This window comes from Myotis brandtii, unplaced genomic scaffold (assembly GCF_000412655.1).
Source record: "Myotis brandtii unplaced genomic scaffold, ASM41265v1 scaffold112, whole genome shotgun sequence".
Taxonomy (NCBI): Eukaryota; Metazoa; Chordata; class Mammalia; order Chiroptera; family Vespertilionidae; genus Myotis; species Myotis brandtii.
The window spans coordinates 5,199,706-5,216,909 of record NW_005353838.1 but is presented as its reverse complement, the minus strand read 5'-3'; the positions used below and the strand labels follow the sequence as shown (position 1 = coordinate 5,216,909).

The 17,204-nt window shown below is 38.7% G+C and overlaps 2 protein-coding genes across 4 annotated transcripts in view; one reads left to right on the top strand and one right to left on the bottom strand.

Annotated features, from left to right (window-relative positions):
* The window catches only part of HAT1 (histone acetyltransferase 1), a 49,030-nt gene extending 42,049 nt beyond the window's left edge, over positions 1 to 6,981 (bottom strand). For both annotated transcript variants that reach the window (XM_005857579.2, XM_014545852.1), the window contains exons 1-2: positions 6,884 to 6,981; positions 3,724 to 3,828 (exon numbers count right to left, since the gene is read on the bottom strand). In XM_005857579.2, coding sequence (XP_005857641.1) covers positions 3,724 to 3,828; positions 6,884 to 6,890 — 112 coding nt within the window. In that variant the 5' untranslated portion in view covers positions 6,891 to 6,981. The remainder of the gene's footprint in view (positions 1 to 3,723; positions 3,829 to 6,883) is intronic.
* SLC25A12 (solute carrier family 25 (aspartate/glutamate carrier), member 12) overlaps positions 1 to 17,204 on the top strand; it is a 175,382-nt gene that overhangs the window by 56,355 nt on the left and 101,823 nt on the right. Inside the window, exon 2 of one of the 2 annotated variants that reach the window (XM_014545832.1) lies at positions 12,921 to 13,024. The exons of the other annotated variant lie outside the window; for it this stretch is intronic. The gene's annotated coding sequence lies outside the window, so the exon portion shown is untranslated. The remainder of the gene's footprint in view (positions 1 to 12,920; positions 13,025 to 17,204) is intronic. 2 annotated transcript variants of the gene reach the window in all.

Sequence of the window (17,204 nt, the reverse complement as noted above, 5' to 3'; positions counted from 1 at the left end):
CTTGCTCCTTACAGCTCAGCTCACTGCTCCTTAGCAGCAGGCTCCTTACCGCTCGGCTCACTGCTCCTTAGTGCTCCCGCAGAGGTGGGAGAGGCTCCTGCCACGGCAGCTGCGCTTGCCAGCCATGAGCCCGGTTTCTGGCTGAGCGGCACTCCCCCTGTGAGAGTGCACTGACCACCAGGGGGCAGCTCCTGCATTGAGCGTCTGTCCCCTGGCGGTACGCATCATAGCGACCGGTCGTTCTGGTCATTCCGCCGTAACAGTCCCTTAGGCTTTTATTATATAGATATTTATTGTTTGGGTTTGATTAGATTTTAAATATAAGAATCCAAGAGAAACTTTTTATAACCAATGTATATGCTTTATAAAGGATTCTTTTAATATCCAGTTAAGTGGAGTTTTTATATTAGACATTTTATTACATGAAAACTTGTTCACTGCATAACCTTCAACCATGATGTGCTTATGTCTAAAATGTTGCCCAAATGTTCCTGGGATTATACATTGAGAAGATACTAAGGGCTATATTTGAGAGAAATTAGAATAAAAGTTATCTTCTCAAAAGAGGGTTTTTAAGGCAAAAGGCCCTAGACCTAGACAACAGGAACAAACAACTGGTGCCAAGGGCACAAAGAATAGAGTTGGTCCTTTTAATAAATACGGGACAATTGTGAGTTTTCTATTCTCATTAAATAACCCTCAATACTTACATAAGTATAGCAATTACTATGAGAGAAATGAAACTAAATCTCTAAATATGCCTATTCATTCTGGACATTTCACATAAATAGAATCATCTAATATGTGGCCTTTTGCTTCTGGCTTCTTTCACTTAGTATGTTTTCAAGGTTCATTGGTGTTGTAGCAAGTATCAGTACTTCATTCCTTTTTGTAGCTGAATAATACTCTACTGGATGAATATACCATATTAGTTTATCCATTCACCAGTTAATGGACATTTGGGATGCTTCCACTTTAGGGTTATTTTGAATATTGCTGCTACTAACATTTATGTACTACAGCTTTTTCTGTGACCAATGTTGTATGCCAACACTGGATATAGTCTTCAGGAGTAGTCACACAAAAAATAACGTTACTAATAATATTATTACGTAGTTGTCACTTGAACATTAACTGTGTGTCAGGCAATTTGCTAATAATTTTATAATCATTACTAGAGGCCTGGTGCACAAATTCGTGCACAGGTGGAGTCCCTCGGCCTGGCTGGCAATCGGGGCTGTCTTGCCCAGTCCTGATTGGGGCCGATCCGGGGCTGGCCAGCTGGGGGGAGGGACCGCAGGAGGTTGGCTGGCTGCAGGAGGTTGGCTGTGGGAGCGCACTGACCATCAGGGGGCAGCTTCTGCATTGAGCATCTGCCCCTGGTGATCAGTGTGCATCATAGCAACCTGTTGACCAGTTGTTCGTTGGTAACGGTTGCTAAGACTCCTATATATAGATTGCAGTTAATCCTCACAAGAGTTATTGAACATTCATTTTACAGATGAATGATGCAAAAAGGACTAATTTGCTCTAGGTTATACAGTTGTTAAGTAGTGGGTTTAAAGCTGAACACGCACACAAGTTCGTATAGATAAACACAAGAATAATTATTGGAGAATTATTTTTAATAACGAGAGGAGAAGCAATCCTTAATAGGGAATCCTAGCTTATATAATAAAAAGGTAATATGCAAATAGACTGAACTGCAGAACAACCGGTCGCTATGACGTGCACTGACCACTAGGGGCAGACACAGGGGGAGCACTGCTCAGCCACAAGCCGGGCTGCCTCTGTGGCAGCACTAGGGATGTCTGACTGTGGCTTAGGCCTGCTCCCTGTGGGCCTAAGCCATCAGTCAGACATCCCCTGAGGGCTCCCGAACTGTGTGCAAAAGGGCGCAGGCCGGGCAGAGGGATCCCCAACCCCCAGTGCATGAATGTTGTGCACCGGGCTTCTAGTACTTAAATAAGTTATGATACAGTCATAGTGTACTACATACTTAAAAGAATAGGATAGATCTATATGTTATTTACAGAGAATGATATTCAAGACATTGTTAAGCTAAATAATAAAAGAACCTAACCACAGGCTCCTGGTTTTAGAAAAATAATGTCTGTACAAGGAAAAAATCTAGATCAGTATTATCTTTTACCTTATTTGTCATTTTCTTTGTATTTCTATTATGTTTGTATTGTTTAAATGACAGAAGTTGACATTTGAGAATTTCTAAAAGTTAAGTTATTCAAACACTTTACTTGTGTTTAACCTTTCATTTAATCTTTACAACCACTATAAAGTAAATACTATCAACTCCATTTTAAAGATTAGGAAATGGGGACATAAAGTGATTGAACCAGGACTTATGAGTATATAATTAAACAGTGTTACTGAAGCATAATTTATATACCATACAACTCACTTGTTTTAAGTGTATAATTCAATAATTTTTAGTAAATTTAAAATTGTGTAACTATGGTCACAATCTCATTTTAAAATGCTGCCATGATTCCCAAAAGAAATCCCATGCTCATTTTCAGTCATCTCTGTTCCCACCTTCAACCCCAGGCAATCACTAATCAACTTCCTGTTATAGAATTGGCTTTTCCAAACATTTCATACAAAAAGAATCATACAGGATATGGGGTAGGACTAATAAGGACTAATTTGCTCTAGGTTATACAGTTGTTAAGTAGTGGGTTTAAAGCTGAACACGCACACAAGTTCGTATAGATAAACACAAGAATAATTATTGGAGTATAGATAAACACAAGAATAATAAGTTTTGGGGGTTTTTTTTTGTCTGGTTTCACTTAGAATGTTTTTGAGGTTCATCCATATTTCAGCATTACCAGACCTTCATTCCTTTTTATTGTCACGTAATAGTCTATCATATAGATATACGTACCACACTTTATCTGTTTACTAATTGATAGATATCTGGGTTGTTTCCATTGTTTGGCTATTGTGAGTAATGCTGCTATGAACATTCATGTATGAATTTTTATATGGACATTTGTTTTCATTCCTCTTGGGTAGATACCTAGGAGTAGAATTTCTGGGTCATTCAATAAATTCATATGTTTAGCTTTTTTAAGAACCTGCCAAACGGTTTTCCAAAGTAGTTGTATTATTTTACATTCCCTTCTACATTATATGAGTGTTTTTTCACATTCTCACCAACACTTACTGTCTATTATTTTTATAAGAAAGAGTAAAGGTGCCGAGGCCGGTTTGGCTCAGTGGATAGAGCGTCGGCCTGCGGACTGAGGGGTCCCGGGTTCGATTCCGGTCAAGGGCATGTGCCTGGGTTGCGGGCACATCCCCAGTGGGGGATGTGCAGGAGGCAGCTGATTGGTGTTTCTCTCTCATCGATGTTTCTAACTCTCTGTCTCTCTCCCTTCCTCTCTGTAAAAAATCAATAAAATATATTAAAAAAAAAAAAAGAAAGAAAGAGTAAAGGTAAATATTTTAAAGAAGCTGAGACCACTTATTCCTGTCACTTTTTGCCACACTGTACTTCCTATATGTAAATTTTGCCACCTCTCAAACATCTACCCACTCCATGACATAAATCAAGACTGAATAAAATCTGAATATGTTCAATAAATGCAGAAAACTATATTTACACAAACAACTGCTCTTACATGAAATTCTACTTCAAAGATTAAATTATATATAGACACACAGTACATACATAATACCACTTAGAAATGGCATACATACCTAATTTTAGTTCAATTGCTGTGTTGGTGTTACATTTGTACTCTGCCAGTTTCTTCTCTTCTGCACTTTTGTACTCAACCAAAAATTTCTCCATAGCACCAAATCCTAAGAGAAAGATTTTTAAAGGTCTGGTTGAAAATGGTTTAAATAGGCAAACCTAAAAATAGGGTTGTTATTAGAAGTGAAACAAAAGTAAGATTTAAAGCATTTTTATAGATCATAAAAGTATAGGTCATTGTTCACATCCTCCTAAATAAATGTACTAAGTATGAGTGCCTCATTTATAAAACATCATTTGAGATAAAGGCTTATGAAGCAGCGCTGCTTTACATAAATGAGTACACCTGAAAATTAACATGACAGATTACTGACATTTCTGAATATTTAATACTAATATAAATTTCCTGCTAGGATTTATGCCTATGTAGCCTTTTTAAAAGAAATATAAAAAGGATGCCACTGCTCCACTAAGAAATAAAGTGAGAATGTCCTTTGATAATTACAATAACATTTCATTTCTAATACTGGAAAAATTATACCCAGAGTACTTCCAGACCATTAAAAGAACTATGAACTGATAATGCATAGATTATCTCAGAAAGGATACACAAGAAACTGGTAACCATGGTTACCTCTAGGATAAGAGAAGGAATGGGGATAAGGTTAGGAAAGAAAAATTTCATTGTATTACAAGTATTTTTTTTACCATCTGTGCATAGTCATAAACTATTCCAGCTACTGGAATAACCAAATGGTTTTATAACATGGCTAGCCACCAAGATATATAACAGTTAATGAAAGAAATCATTATCAAGAGGAACTTTCAAGCAAAGATGACAATAAGTCTCCCAACAAAATAAATATCAAAGTTAGTAAAAATTCAGGGGGAAAAATCATGAGCAGAAACAAAAGGGGTACAAAAGGGGTGGTTAAAACACATACACAGAAAATGGGGAACACCTGAGGCAATTATAGATTAATGATTTGGAATCAGAATTCCTGCATTCAAATCCAGTCTTCACCACTCATTTACTTCATCGGTGAATTACTTCATCGGACCTCTCCGACCCTAATCTATAAAACTGAGATAACAGAACCCACCTCGAAGAATTTATGTATAATCTAAGCAACAAAATTTAACTTGTGAAATCCCACATTAGCTTAATCCCCACAATTCTATAACACAAGTCGATACTATATCAAGTCCCATGTCATATTCAAAAACTCGGGCTTAGAAAGAGGTGTACTTGCTTAATTAAGAGCACCCCACAACATGGCGAAGCTGAGATTCCAATTCAGGTGTAATTCTCACAACATGTATACCCTACAGTACCCATGTCCCCCCTCTTTTGCAACAGCAGTGAACTCAATGATCCCACGGCTCTTCCTTAAACGTCTGTAGAGCTCAAGCTACAGCCTGTCTATCCAGCACATCCACAAAAGTGTCGTGAGCGCTCGCTTCGGCAGCACATATACTAAAATTGGAACGATACAGAGATTAGCATGGCCCCTGCGCAAGGATGACATGCAAATTCGTGAAACGTTCCATATTTTTTAAAAAAAAGAAAAGAAAAGAAAAAAGGAAAAAAAGTGTCGTGAGACTACTACGAAGGCACTGGGAACAGAGAAACTGTTCATCACGTCAAAAGATATGTAATTGGGGGGGGCATATATAGTCATATCAAAACAGTCTTCATACACGTACCAAAAAACAGACATTATTATTAGATGTTGTTCTTAAATGTTGTAAAGGAGACTCAATAAATTGGAGAGCAGAACAGAATGACCACGAGAGAATTACATTATAGTAGACACACTCTAAAAAGAGTTTAGGCGCAGGGATCGTGAGAGAACCTCTTTCTCCAAGGAAATCTACACCCATCCTAGAGATACGAAAGTGTGAGAGACGAAGGAGACGGCAAAGTCAGCCAACGCTCAAGCGAGAGCCCCCGTGCAGGGCAAGGCAGCAGCGCGCTAGCTCTTAGGGTGATGGCAGTGGCAGGCGGCGGTATGGGGGAGGAGGACCCGAGTATTCAGATCATCTGGCGGGAACCGAACCAGCCTGGGGGAGCCGAGGCAGCAGCGGGCGAAAGCAGCGAGAAGAGAAACAGGCCTCAGAGCACCTGGCACCTTACACCCCGAATCGCAACGCTTTCCCCCCCGGCCTCCCAGTCGCTCCGCAGGGGTCAAGTTCTTCGCAGAAGGCGCCGAACCCTGAGAGATTAGCATGGCCCCTGCGCAAGGATGACACGCAAATTCGTGAAGCGTTCCATATTTAAAAAAAAAAAAAAAAGAAAAGAAAAGAAAAAAGGAAAAAAAAATTTAAAAAAGTGTCGTGAGACTACTACGAAGGCACTGGGAACAGAGAAACTGTTCATCACGTCAAAAGATATGTAATGGTGGGGGGGGGAGGCATATATAGTCATATCAAAACAGTCTTCATACACGTACCAAAAAACAGACATTATTATTAGATGTTGTTCTTAAATGTTGTAAAGGAGACTCAATAAATTGGAGAGCAGAACAGAATGACCACGAGAGAATTACATTATAGTAGACACACTCTAAAAAGAGTTTAGGCGCAGGGATCGTGAGAGAACCTCTTTCTCCAAGGAAATCTACACCCATCCTAGAGATACGAAAGTGTGAGAGACGAAGGAGACGGCAAAGTCAGCCAACGCTCAAGCGAGAGCCCCCGTGCAGGGCAAGGCAGCAGCGCGCTAGCTCTTAGGGTGATGGCAGTGGCAGGCGGCGGTATGGGGGAGGAGGACCCGAGTATTCAGATCATCTGGCGGGAACCGAACCAGCCTGGGGGAGCCGAGGCAGCAGCGGGCGAAAGCAGCGAGAAGAGAAACAGGCCTCAGAGCACCTGGCACCTTACACCCCGAATCGCAACGCTTTCCCCCCCGGCCTCCCAGTCGCTCCGCAGGGGTCAAGTTCTTCGCAGAAGGCGCCGAACCCTGAGCAGCTGGGGGCGGGGGCGCGAACCTCGACCCACAAGAAGCTGCGCTGGGAGTTCCGCGCCCGCAGCCCGAAGCAGGCCTTCTGGAACCCAGGCTGGAGCCCGAGAGTTCCAAGCGGGCACTGTCACCGCGGCCTCGGCATTCTCTCCCAAACCTGCCGGCCCCCTCCCCTTGGTAAACTTTTCCCGGGAACTTACCCGCCATTTCCGAGCTGGGAGCACCCGCGGCCGAGGAAGGACGAATCAACCCGCGCGCTCCCTGGCCGGAAGTGAGCGCGTTGAGTGACGCCTTTCCCCTGCCCACCAATGGGAGGAGGAGGCTCGGCGCGCGGGGCGGCGGAAGCAGCTCAGAAGGCGGGACTTACGCCGCCGGGGATGCTCCGGCCGCTGCCTGACCGCCGCGGGTGCCGTCAGCCGTTTTGTAGGCCTGAAGTAGAGGAGGAGGCCGTAAAAGGGACCTTCCATTTTGGAGACGGAGAGAAAAACTCTCCCCTTGGCCTGAAGGATAGATCCAAACACCTGCACCCTCGTTTAAAATGTAGGACTTGAGTTGCAGTTGCGGGAGAAATTTTCACTTACTTTATTTGTTTCTGTTTTTGCTGTCCATACTTGCTTAACCTCGTTTTTCTTTTCTCTCATGTTTTTTTAACAGTATACAGTGCGATATCAATTTAGGGACTCTGCTTTCACTCCAAAGGTTACTAGGCAACCATGTAGTGCACTGAAATAGTTAATACCTCGAGACCTGTCTTAGCGGCTTGGACCACATCGCCATGTGCTACCTGTTTTCGGCCATTGGGCTTATTATTACTTAGAAACTGTTGAAACTGCTTGTCCCAGAGGATAAGCCACTTTCTTGATAACCATAAGTATCCCTACAGTGTTGTGTATACTGTAGAATGCCTCGTGTCAACAAATGTTGGTTATTAGGTTGTACGATGATGCTAGCGCTAAAATGGACCCTTAAGATGATAGTCTAGAATGAATGTGCCCCTTCATTTTAGAGATGAAACTAAAGCCCAGAAAAGAAATTGTCTAAGTCCTCTCAGTATACAGCCTATGCAAGAGTCCAGTTCTCCAGATACCCCATAGGTTATAAGACATGGAGATGGGCCTCTTGAAGATAAGATCAAAAAAGGTACCGAGAATCCTCAGATCCTTTTCCTTTAAGCCTTAATGGAACACCAGAAATGATGATCATACAGTGTTAAATAGAAAATTGAATCAATACTATAATCAATGACATTATGGATCAAAAAAGGGAAGCAATAATGTCTTCAAAATGTCAAGACTTACTATTTCTTTCCAAAACCACCTTATCTATCGATCAATTGCTGAACTGCAACTATGATCCTTATAATAAGTCAAGAAAATTTTTCTCAACTGCAGCAAATCTGAAATGGATTAGTCCTGTGACTTCATTGTTAGTTGTAGTAAAGAAATACTATACTGCTCTGACCGGTTTGGCTCAGTGGATGGAGCGTCGGCCTGTGGACTGAAGGGTCCCAGGTTCGATTTTGGTCAAGGGCATGTACCTTGGTTGTGGGCACATCCCCAGTCGGGGGTGTGCAGGAGGCAGCTGATCGATGTTTCTCTCTCATCAAATGTTTCTGACTCTCTATCCCTCTCCCTTCCTCTCTGTAAAAAATCAATAAAATATATATATTTTAAAAAATTTTGAAAAAAGAAATACTATACATGATAAATATGAATAAGAAATAAGATGAATATGAATAAGGAATATGATGCGCTATATCATGTGACTAGCATTTAGTATGATCAGCTTGCAAAATTGAGGTTACAGTTTTAAATTATCCTTGTCTTAGAGCTATTCACACATTTATTAAAATGCCACAGAATACATGTTTAGGTGCAGTTTGCCTAAAAGATGAAAGAATGACTTCTTTCAGAATCATAATAAGTAAAATTACCAAAAAAGAAAATATATTTCCTTTTTTAGTAGGGTCTTTCCCCTCTTTTTGAATTTATATTTTACCTTATCCTAAACAGAATTTAGGAAGTGAACGTTACCACCATGGAATAAAATATGAAAAGGAATATGCTGTCCTACTATGTATGAAAGAGGCAGCATAGTGGTGTGGAAAGTCCAAGCTATACTAGTCTAAGTTCTACTTTTTCATGATTGTGATCTTGTTTTATCTATTAACTGGAGATAATAATACCTTCCCAGTCACCATACTAGTTGTTGTGAAAGTCAAATGGAAAATATTTATCAAAAATTCTATGCTATATGAGGTGGTATTTGTATGATTACATTTATTCTAGAATAAGAGGTCTAGAAAATATTATACTCTTAGGAATGAACTAGCAATCATGTGTTTGCTACAGGTTCAAGAGTATATAGACTAGTAAATGTTGCTGTCATATCTTGAAACCTCCAGAAGGGATATTTTTTAAAGACATGGTATTAAACATATGGTCATCAAAAAATAAAGGTAGGAAATATGAAATCTAAAAGATAAAGGTAGGTACTTAATATGTCTTTATTTTAAAATATATACAGAAAAATAACAATAACTAGTTAACTCATTTGTTTAGCTCATAGTGCTAATGGTATAGGGGTGGGGTATGAGTTCCAGTTCCCAGAAAAGTTATCCAGAATCCCCTACCCAGCTAGATGACTTTCATATGAGATAAAATAAAATAAAAATAGACAAGCTAATATTGAAAACTACTGTTAGAGGAATAACTTAAAGACACACATTACCAACAGATTGTACATTCCATTTTTCAACTCTCATACACTGTCCATAGGTATAGAAACTAGTTTTTGAGAAGCAATTTAACAAATTTAACAACTTTTACACATTTTTCAATTTGTATATCTTTTGAGGCAACAGTTCCATTTATAAGCATTTGTCCTGCAAAACTATTTGTACAATATGCAAAGACATATCAACAAAGATGTTCAATGCAGTATTAATTATACTGGCAAATTGGAAATAACTAAACATTCATAAAAGTGGGTGGCTTTTTTTATTTTACATGATTATAAGAAAGGAAACATTTACAATTTGACTGATTATAACAGTGCTCTATAGTCCCCTTTGAAACATCCCTGTGTTTGTTGAATATAACTTATAATACTGAACCACCCTCCCTACCCTCTGGGAAAAGAGGACCCAAATTAAAATTGGAATCATCTCTAAATAAGAATCTAACCATGGGAAAAAAAAGTTACCCATTTTTTTAAAAAACACATTTGTCTTATAATTACAGATTTTTAGACAAATTTCTTGAATGAGGAAATACAAATTTTGTCATGTTTCTCTAGCAGTTTTTTCGATTCTCTAAGAACGAATTATGAGTAAACTCAATACCTGAATATGGTTTTTAAAAATATATTTTTATTTATTTCAGAGAGAAAGGGAGAGAGAGAGACAGAAACATCAATGATGAGACAGCATCATTCATCAGCTGCCTCCTGTAAGCCCCCCACTGGGGATCAAGCCCACAACCCAGGCACATGCCCTTGACTGGAATTGAACTGGAGTCCCTTCAGTCCACAGGCCGATGCTCTATTCAGCTAGGGCAGTGATGGCGAACCTATGACACGCGTGTCAGAGGTGACACGCGAACTCATTTTTTTGGGGTCGATTTTTCTTTGTTAAATGGCATTTAATATATGTAAAATAAATATAAAAAATGTAAGTCTTTGTTTTACTATGGTTGCAAAGATCAAAAAGTTTCTGTATGTGACACGACACCAGAGTTAAGTTAGGGTTTTTCAAAATGCTGACACGCCGAGCTCAGAAGGTTCACCATCACTGAGCTAGGGCAATACCTGAATATGTTTTAATTCACTCTCATTTTCAATTAATTGACATAGTGAATGTGTCATTACTAAGCTGGTAGTGGATGCCAAGGTGCATTTAATCAATAATTCACATAGTGTGTTTGTGATGTCTCTATATGACAAGGGGCAAATAGCTTGAACCTGTGTATCATATGTGATTTTTGAAATGAACACCTTCAATAACAATAATTTTTATTTGTAATATTTTTCTATAACAAAATGATAAACACTAGAAAAAGAGGTGTTTTTTGGTAAACAATCATTCGTGACCTCAGACATTCTCTATTAATATACTAGTAAGCTCACAGCAGATACTTCCACAATCATGCATGAGGGATGGTGCGTGATGAGATTGAAATTAATATAAAGCTGCATACTTGACTAGCTCTTTTTGATTTAGTTTTTTTGTTTGTTTTTTTTTAATTGATTTTTTTACAGAGAGGAAGGGAGAGGGATAGAGAGCCAGAAACATCGATGAGAGAGAAACATTGATTCAGCTGCCTCCTGCACACTCCCCACCAGGGACGCGCCCGCAACCAAGGCACATGCCCATGACCGGAATCGAACCCGGGACCCCCCAGTCCACAGGCCGACGCTCCATCCACTGAGCCAAACCGGTCAGGCTTTGATTTAGTTTTTTAATATGGTGTGCCAATTTTGTGATTGTCATCATGTAAAAGTCCTCTTGAAATGAAAAATTGTGTCTTACCTCCAAATTAAATAATTTATGTGTAAAATTAAGTGTGAATAAATCTCATTAAATTTCAAACTTTTACAAGTAAATGGTTTTCTCCAAGAACATATAAAAGTCAATAAAATTCTCTGACTTTTCACACACACAGAATAGCACTGGCTAATGTATACTGACTTGGGAAAATATCTACTATATAATTAAAAAATAAGTGACACTACATTATAATGTTATTTTATTTGTATAAAAATATATTATGATAGAAACATAGAAAACATTGCAAGCATACCTAACAAGTTTAACTTCCCTGTAGGAGAGGGAATTTTGAGATGGGGATTAATAAGGGATTTAAAATTATATATATATATCTTTCTTCATTGATTTCATAGAGGAAGGGAGAAGGGAGAGAGAGATAGAAACATCAATGATGAGAGAGAATCATTGATTGGCTGTCTCCTGCATGTCCCCTACTGGGGGATCAAGCCCGCAATCTGGGCATGTGCCTTTGACTGGAATCAAACCTGAGACAATTCAGTCCGCAGGCTGACGCTCTACCCACTGAGAAAAACCAGCTAGGGCAATGAGGGATTTAAAAAAAAAATACCGTTTGCTTCTTTTAATGAGATGTACTGGTTGCTTTCATAATTAGAAAGTTATCATTCTTTTTGGAATTTTTAGACATGGTTGCTAACTCCTTACCCTCTAGTTTACATTCTATAAATTATGATACACAGAGTCAAAGAGTGCAAGCAGCTTAATTGAAAAAAGGAAGTTAGTTGAGAATTATTATTTCTAGTTTTGCATTCTGTCATTTATAAGCAAAGATTCATCAAATGAGGGAAGAGCACCATAATTTCTTATACTTGTTTACAAAATGATCATTCAGTGGTGCCTTTTTTACTCTTTGAAACTCTAATTCATAAGAATGACATTAGTTATGTATGTCTACTTAGGGTGGGTTATACAATAATGTTATGATATTTCAAATTCCACAGTTAAAATGCTATTTCAAATGTTCTTTTTTCAGTTTTAGTCAACAAAAAATGATGATTATGCCTCTGTTTTTAAACTTTTTTTGCTGTTGTTTTACATTGTTTCTTAATGTGAAAGAGTTTCCAGGTAGGGGAGGGTGAAGAAAACTTTATTAATGTTACTTAGATATTAAAGAGAAAAGACTAAAAATTATGACGTTTAAACTGATGATACTGTTTTAGTCACTTTACCCTTTTTAAGTTTTGATTGTGGTGGAAAACACATCACATAAAATTGACCATCTTAATCATTTCTAAGTATACAGTTCAGTAGTGTTAAGTATATTCATAATGTTGTGAAAGCTGTCATTTTAATAAATTGGTTTTCATTAAAGACTTTGTAACTCATTTACCCATGTCACTATGCACAGCAAGACTCTTAACTTCAGGTGATCTGGACACACAAAGTGAAGAGCTTCTATACCAGCTATATAATGCTGTCAATTAAGTGTTTAGTTCAAGAATTATAAAAGAATTATAGAATTATAAGATATTAAAAGAACTACAAAATAAAATTTAGTTTTATTGTAGTGTTTCTTATATTTTTACAACTCAGAATTTTAAGACATATATATAGTTTTCAACAAGCAAAACCAACAGTTACTGTGCAAATTTGTAAAATTAAAAGAATTCTTTCCAAAAAATTTGCTAGAGGGATTCCAGACTTTAAGTTTGTCATTAATCTCATCAACACAGGGCTGTCAGAGAATCCCTTTGCCTGTCTCTTGAATGAGCTAAGAGGAAGAAAGGGTCATGCCAACTAGCACCATTATAATAACAAAGAGAACCTGCTTCATCAGGTAAGATGGGTGTATTGGTAGGGTTAGGATGCATTTAAAGAGTAAATTTACATTTTTTTATATCTTTGTAAAATTACATTTTATTGTATGTGAAGAAGTTTATTTTACTACAGATATGGTGTTATTTACTTTTATACAGTTTTTTAAAAATATATTTCTTTATTGATTTCAGAGAGGAAGGGAGAGGGAGAGAAAGATAGAAACATCAATGATGAGAATCATTGATCGGCTGCCTCCTGCATGCCTCCTATTGGGGATGTGCCCACAACCAAGGTACATGCCCCTGACTGGAATCGAACCTGGGACCCTTCAGTCTGCAGGCCGACGCTCTATCCGCTGCTCCAAACCGGTTAGGGCTCTAATGTATTTTTAATACTGCTAATTCCTATATTAAATATTAATATTAACTTCTAATTTTTTAGACACCTGTGCACCCTGAATATCCCTGATTTAATCCCACACTCTTGCTTGAGGTTTCCCATTAAGTAACTGATAGAACCGGTACTGTGGCCCAAGTTTCTCAATTTGGTCCTATGTTTTTCCACTTTTTTCTTCCCTTTCTTCCTGTAGAAAGGACTAATTTCCTTCATGTAATAGTTTACTTTAGAAAGTAACTGTATCTGGCACATTGATTCAATGTTTGTTAAATGACTTTGTAGTAATATCATCAAAAATACAAAGCACCCTTACCCCTCTCCCCCCACAAACAACTTTTGTTCAAGCACTGAGTGGTTCTTGGGATTAGAAACTGCTAAGTTTCTTTGCTTTAAAACATCCTTGAGCATGTGATTGAATCAAGCAGCCTATAAAACACCCCATTCACATGTAACCCATTACTGCCAACATGTGTGTAACACAGGCCTTATTAACTTGTTCTTTGGATGTCACCAGGAAGTAGCTTTGGCCTAGAGGGAGTCATCAACATAATTGACTGGAGATGCTCTTTTGCCAGAGTAAATTTATCCCTGAACAGTGGCTCCATAAATATGATTCGCTGGGATACAGGGGTATTCTTGTAGACAGGCTCAGATCATCAGTAGTCCTGTCTTTCCCCAGAGAATTTTAACTCAGATTAAGTTTTAGCTTTCTTATAGAGCTCTAAGAAAGCCTAGCTAGTCCTCACCAGGAGCTTACCCTCCTCCTCTATATTTCCTTCTCTATCCTTCAATGAGTTAAACACCCAAACATTCAGACACTAAATGTTACTGCTATCTCCCCAAATCCAGGTCCTATTTGGAATATACTTACAGAGTTCAACACAGGTCTGGGTAAGTGGTACAGTGGGTATAACATCTTTCCTCCAGATGTATATCCACTGTAATATCAACAAACAGAGCAAGCCCATGATGTACCCTGCAGCAGCCCACGTTTCATCCAGAGTGAGGCTTTTGTACTCTTCTCTCACTTCTCTCTAGTCAGCTTCATTGAGGCCTGCTGCATCTGGGGCCTGCTGTGTTCACTCACCAAGGTAGGCCTGCTTATCACAGAAGGATTGCCTTACTTTCCTATCTGTCCTAGGGAATAATCAGGAATCATCACCTTCTCCACTCTTAAGCTTATTTACCTGTTGTTAACTTCTCTAAAGCTGGAACTATGTTATCTTCATCCTTGAGTTCTTACTTGAAGTGAGAACAAATTCTTTTACTAACATTTACTGAAGATTTTTATTCAGATTAGCTTTTGTTTAAATACATTTACATTTGAGACTGCACATATCCTCTCTTCTTAGGCCCACTCTGAGGTTTGATAATCTCCCTCCCCTCTCTGCTTGGCCCTTAAAATCAATTCCTCTAAAAATTGAATTTTTTGTTTACTACAATACTGGGTTATTTTCTCATTTTTTAAAGTCTTACTAAAAATTTGAATGTTAATGTTAAGAATACATGTAGCAGTCTCATTTAAGGACAAATACTTGGAGAAATGAAAACTTCCACTTAAAAACGGTTGTAAGACCCGGCCAGTGTGGCTCAGTGGTTGAGCATTGACCTATGAACCAGGAGGTCACGGTTTGATTCTCTGTTCAAGGCACATGCCTGGGTTGTGGGCTCAATCCCCAGTGGAAGACGTGTAGGAGGCAGCCAATCAATGATTCTTTCTCATCATTGATGTTTCTATCTCTCTCTCCCTCTCCCTTCCTGTCTAATATTAAAAAACAAACAAAAAAGTTTAATAATAATTTTAAGGGCTTTCTAAAATTTTAAAATATTAACAAATAATTATAACATTTTGTTTTATATAAGTTTTGTTAAGCTAGAATCACAAGAATGACCTGGAAGAAATTAGAGTTTTCAAAAAATTGTGGTAGTACATCTACATTGTCCTTGGGTATATAGAAGCCCCGCTGAGATAAATTGTATGTTTGCTGTTTTTTTCCTTTTCAAGTGCACTTTCAAGTTCTTTTATTCTTAGATTTTGAACTTTACATTGTTCTTTTGAGTAAAATGCACAGGGAGACAACAAATGTCCAGTTTATTCAAATAGTATCTGTATGATTTAATCATCTAGGTTTTGCTTTGCTTCCTATTAAACAAAATAAATATATTTAAATGTCAAATGACAATTTTATTTACAATTAGGAGATTTAATTGTATATGAGCCCATATGTAAGCACAAATGAAAATAGCATAGTGATATGTTTAGTACATTATGACACCTTATTAATTTATTAAAGGTAGATAAATACATATGTAAATCATTATTGGGACTGATAAGAACAATAGCTGTAATTTGAAATGTCATTTTTTGGTGAGCCTTACTTTATTTTTTGTTAATCCTCACCCAAGGATATTTTTTCCATTTATTTTTAGAGAGAGTGGAAGGGAGGGAGGGAGGGGGAGAAGAGAGAAAGACAGAAGAGAGAAATATCAATGTGAGAGAAACACATCTATTGGTTGCCTCCCACATGAATTTGCCACCCAGGAACGTACCCCTGACCGGGAATTGCCTCTGGTTTGTGGTTGATGCTCTAACCATTGAGCACACTAGCCAGGGCAAGCCTTACATTATTTTTATGCTATCTAGTTCATGTATTTTTTCCATTGGAGTCATATAGGGAGGAGATTTAAAAAAACAAAAAGAGTAGCCATAAACTTTTAATCTCTTACCAAGCTTGGGTTAAGACACAGGGTATTCCTAGGTATGAGAACAATACACTACAAATAATAGCAGGACATTCTTAACTTGCTTCAGTATCCTAAAATATTCTAATGTGGGAAGAATACTTTATAAATTAGAGTCCTTGTACAAATATTACCTATGATGCTATAGAAATTGCAGTTAAAGATAAAATAGGTTAGAGTAGATGATTTCACATCAAGTGGGCCTAAAGGAATCTTCACTAGGTTCAAAGATATGTTCTCTGAAATATCTGTGCTATTAACAATGGTAAGTATGGACTCCCTGCAAACTGGAATGATTGAAGATAATGGGAAAAGTCAAGCTTATACTCAATTTTTAGGGAGGAACCAATGGATCACATTCTCTTTAGTCTTCATCTTTCAAATGACCTGTGGGAATTGGGCCGAAACCAGCAGTCCGACATCTCCCAAGGGATGGAGTAGTGCTCGAAGTGGCAGGCAGCTGGGGAGGAGCCTGTGCCCCAGCTGGGCACAGCTCCAGCTCATCCTGGCCTGCTGCGCCTGCCGCTGCCTCCGTAGTGCTGCTGTAGAGGTGGGAGAGGCTCGCGCTGCAGCTGCGCTCACCAGCCATGAGCCGGGCATCTGAAGCTTGTTGGTCAGCTGAGCAGTGCTCCTGCTGTGGGAGCACACTAACCACCAGGGGGCAGCTCCTGCGTTGAGCATCTGCCTCCTGGTAGTCAGTGCACGTCATAGCAACCGATGAAACGGTCGTTTGGTTGTTCAGTCGACGGGTCATTTAAGGTTTTATATATATACTAGAGGCCTGGTGCATGACATTTGTGCACTGGGGGGTGTGGGGGTCCCTCAGCCCGATCTGCACCCTCTCCAATCTGGGAGTTTCTGTCTGTCTTTGCAATCATATGAGCGAATTGTCTGAGACTCCAACTCAGTTTGGTTTGTTGCTCACAGAATAATAGAGGCATTTTTTTTTCTTTGCTTCATTGGTGGAGATTTCCTGGAAGTTTTAGGATATCTTCCCTTTAATTTTTCCTAGACACTCTGATTTTACTTATGTCTCTCACCTTTGCTTTCCCTCCATCCCC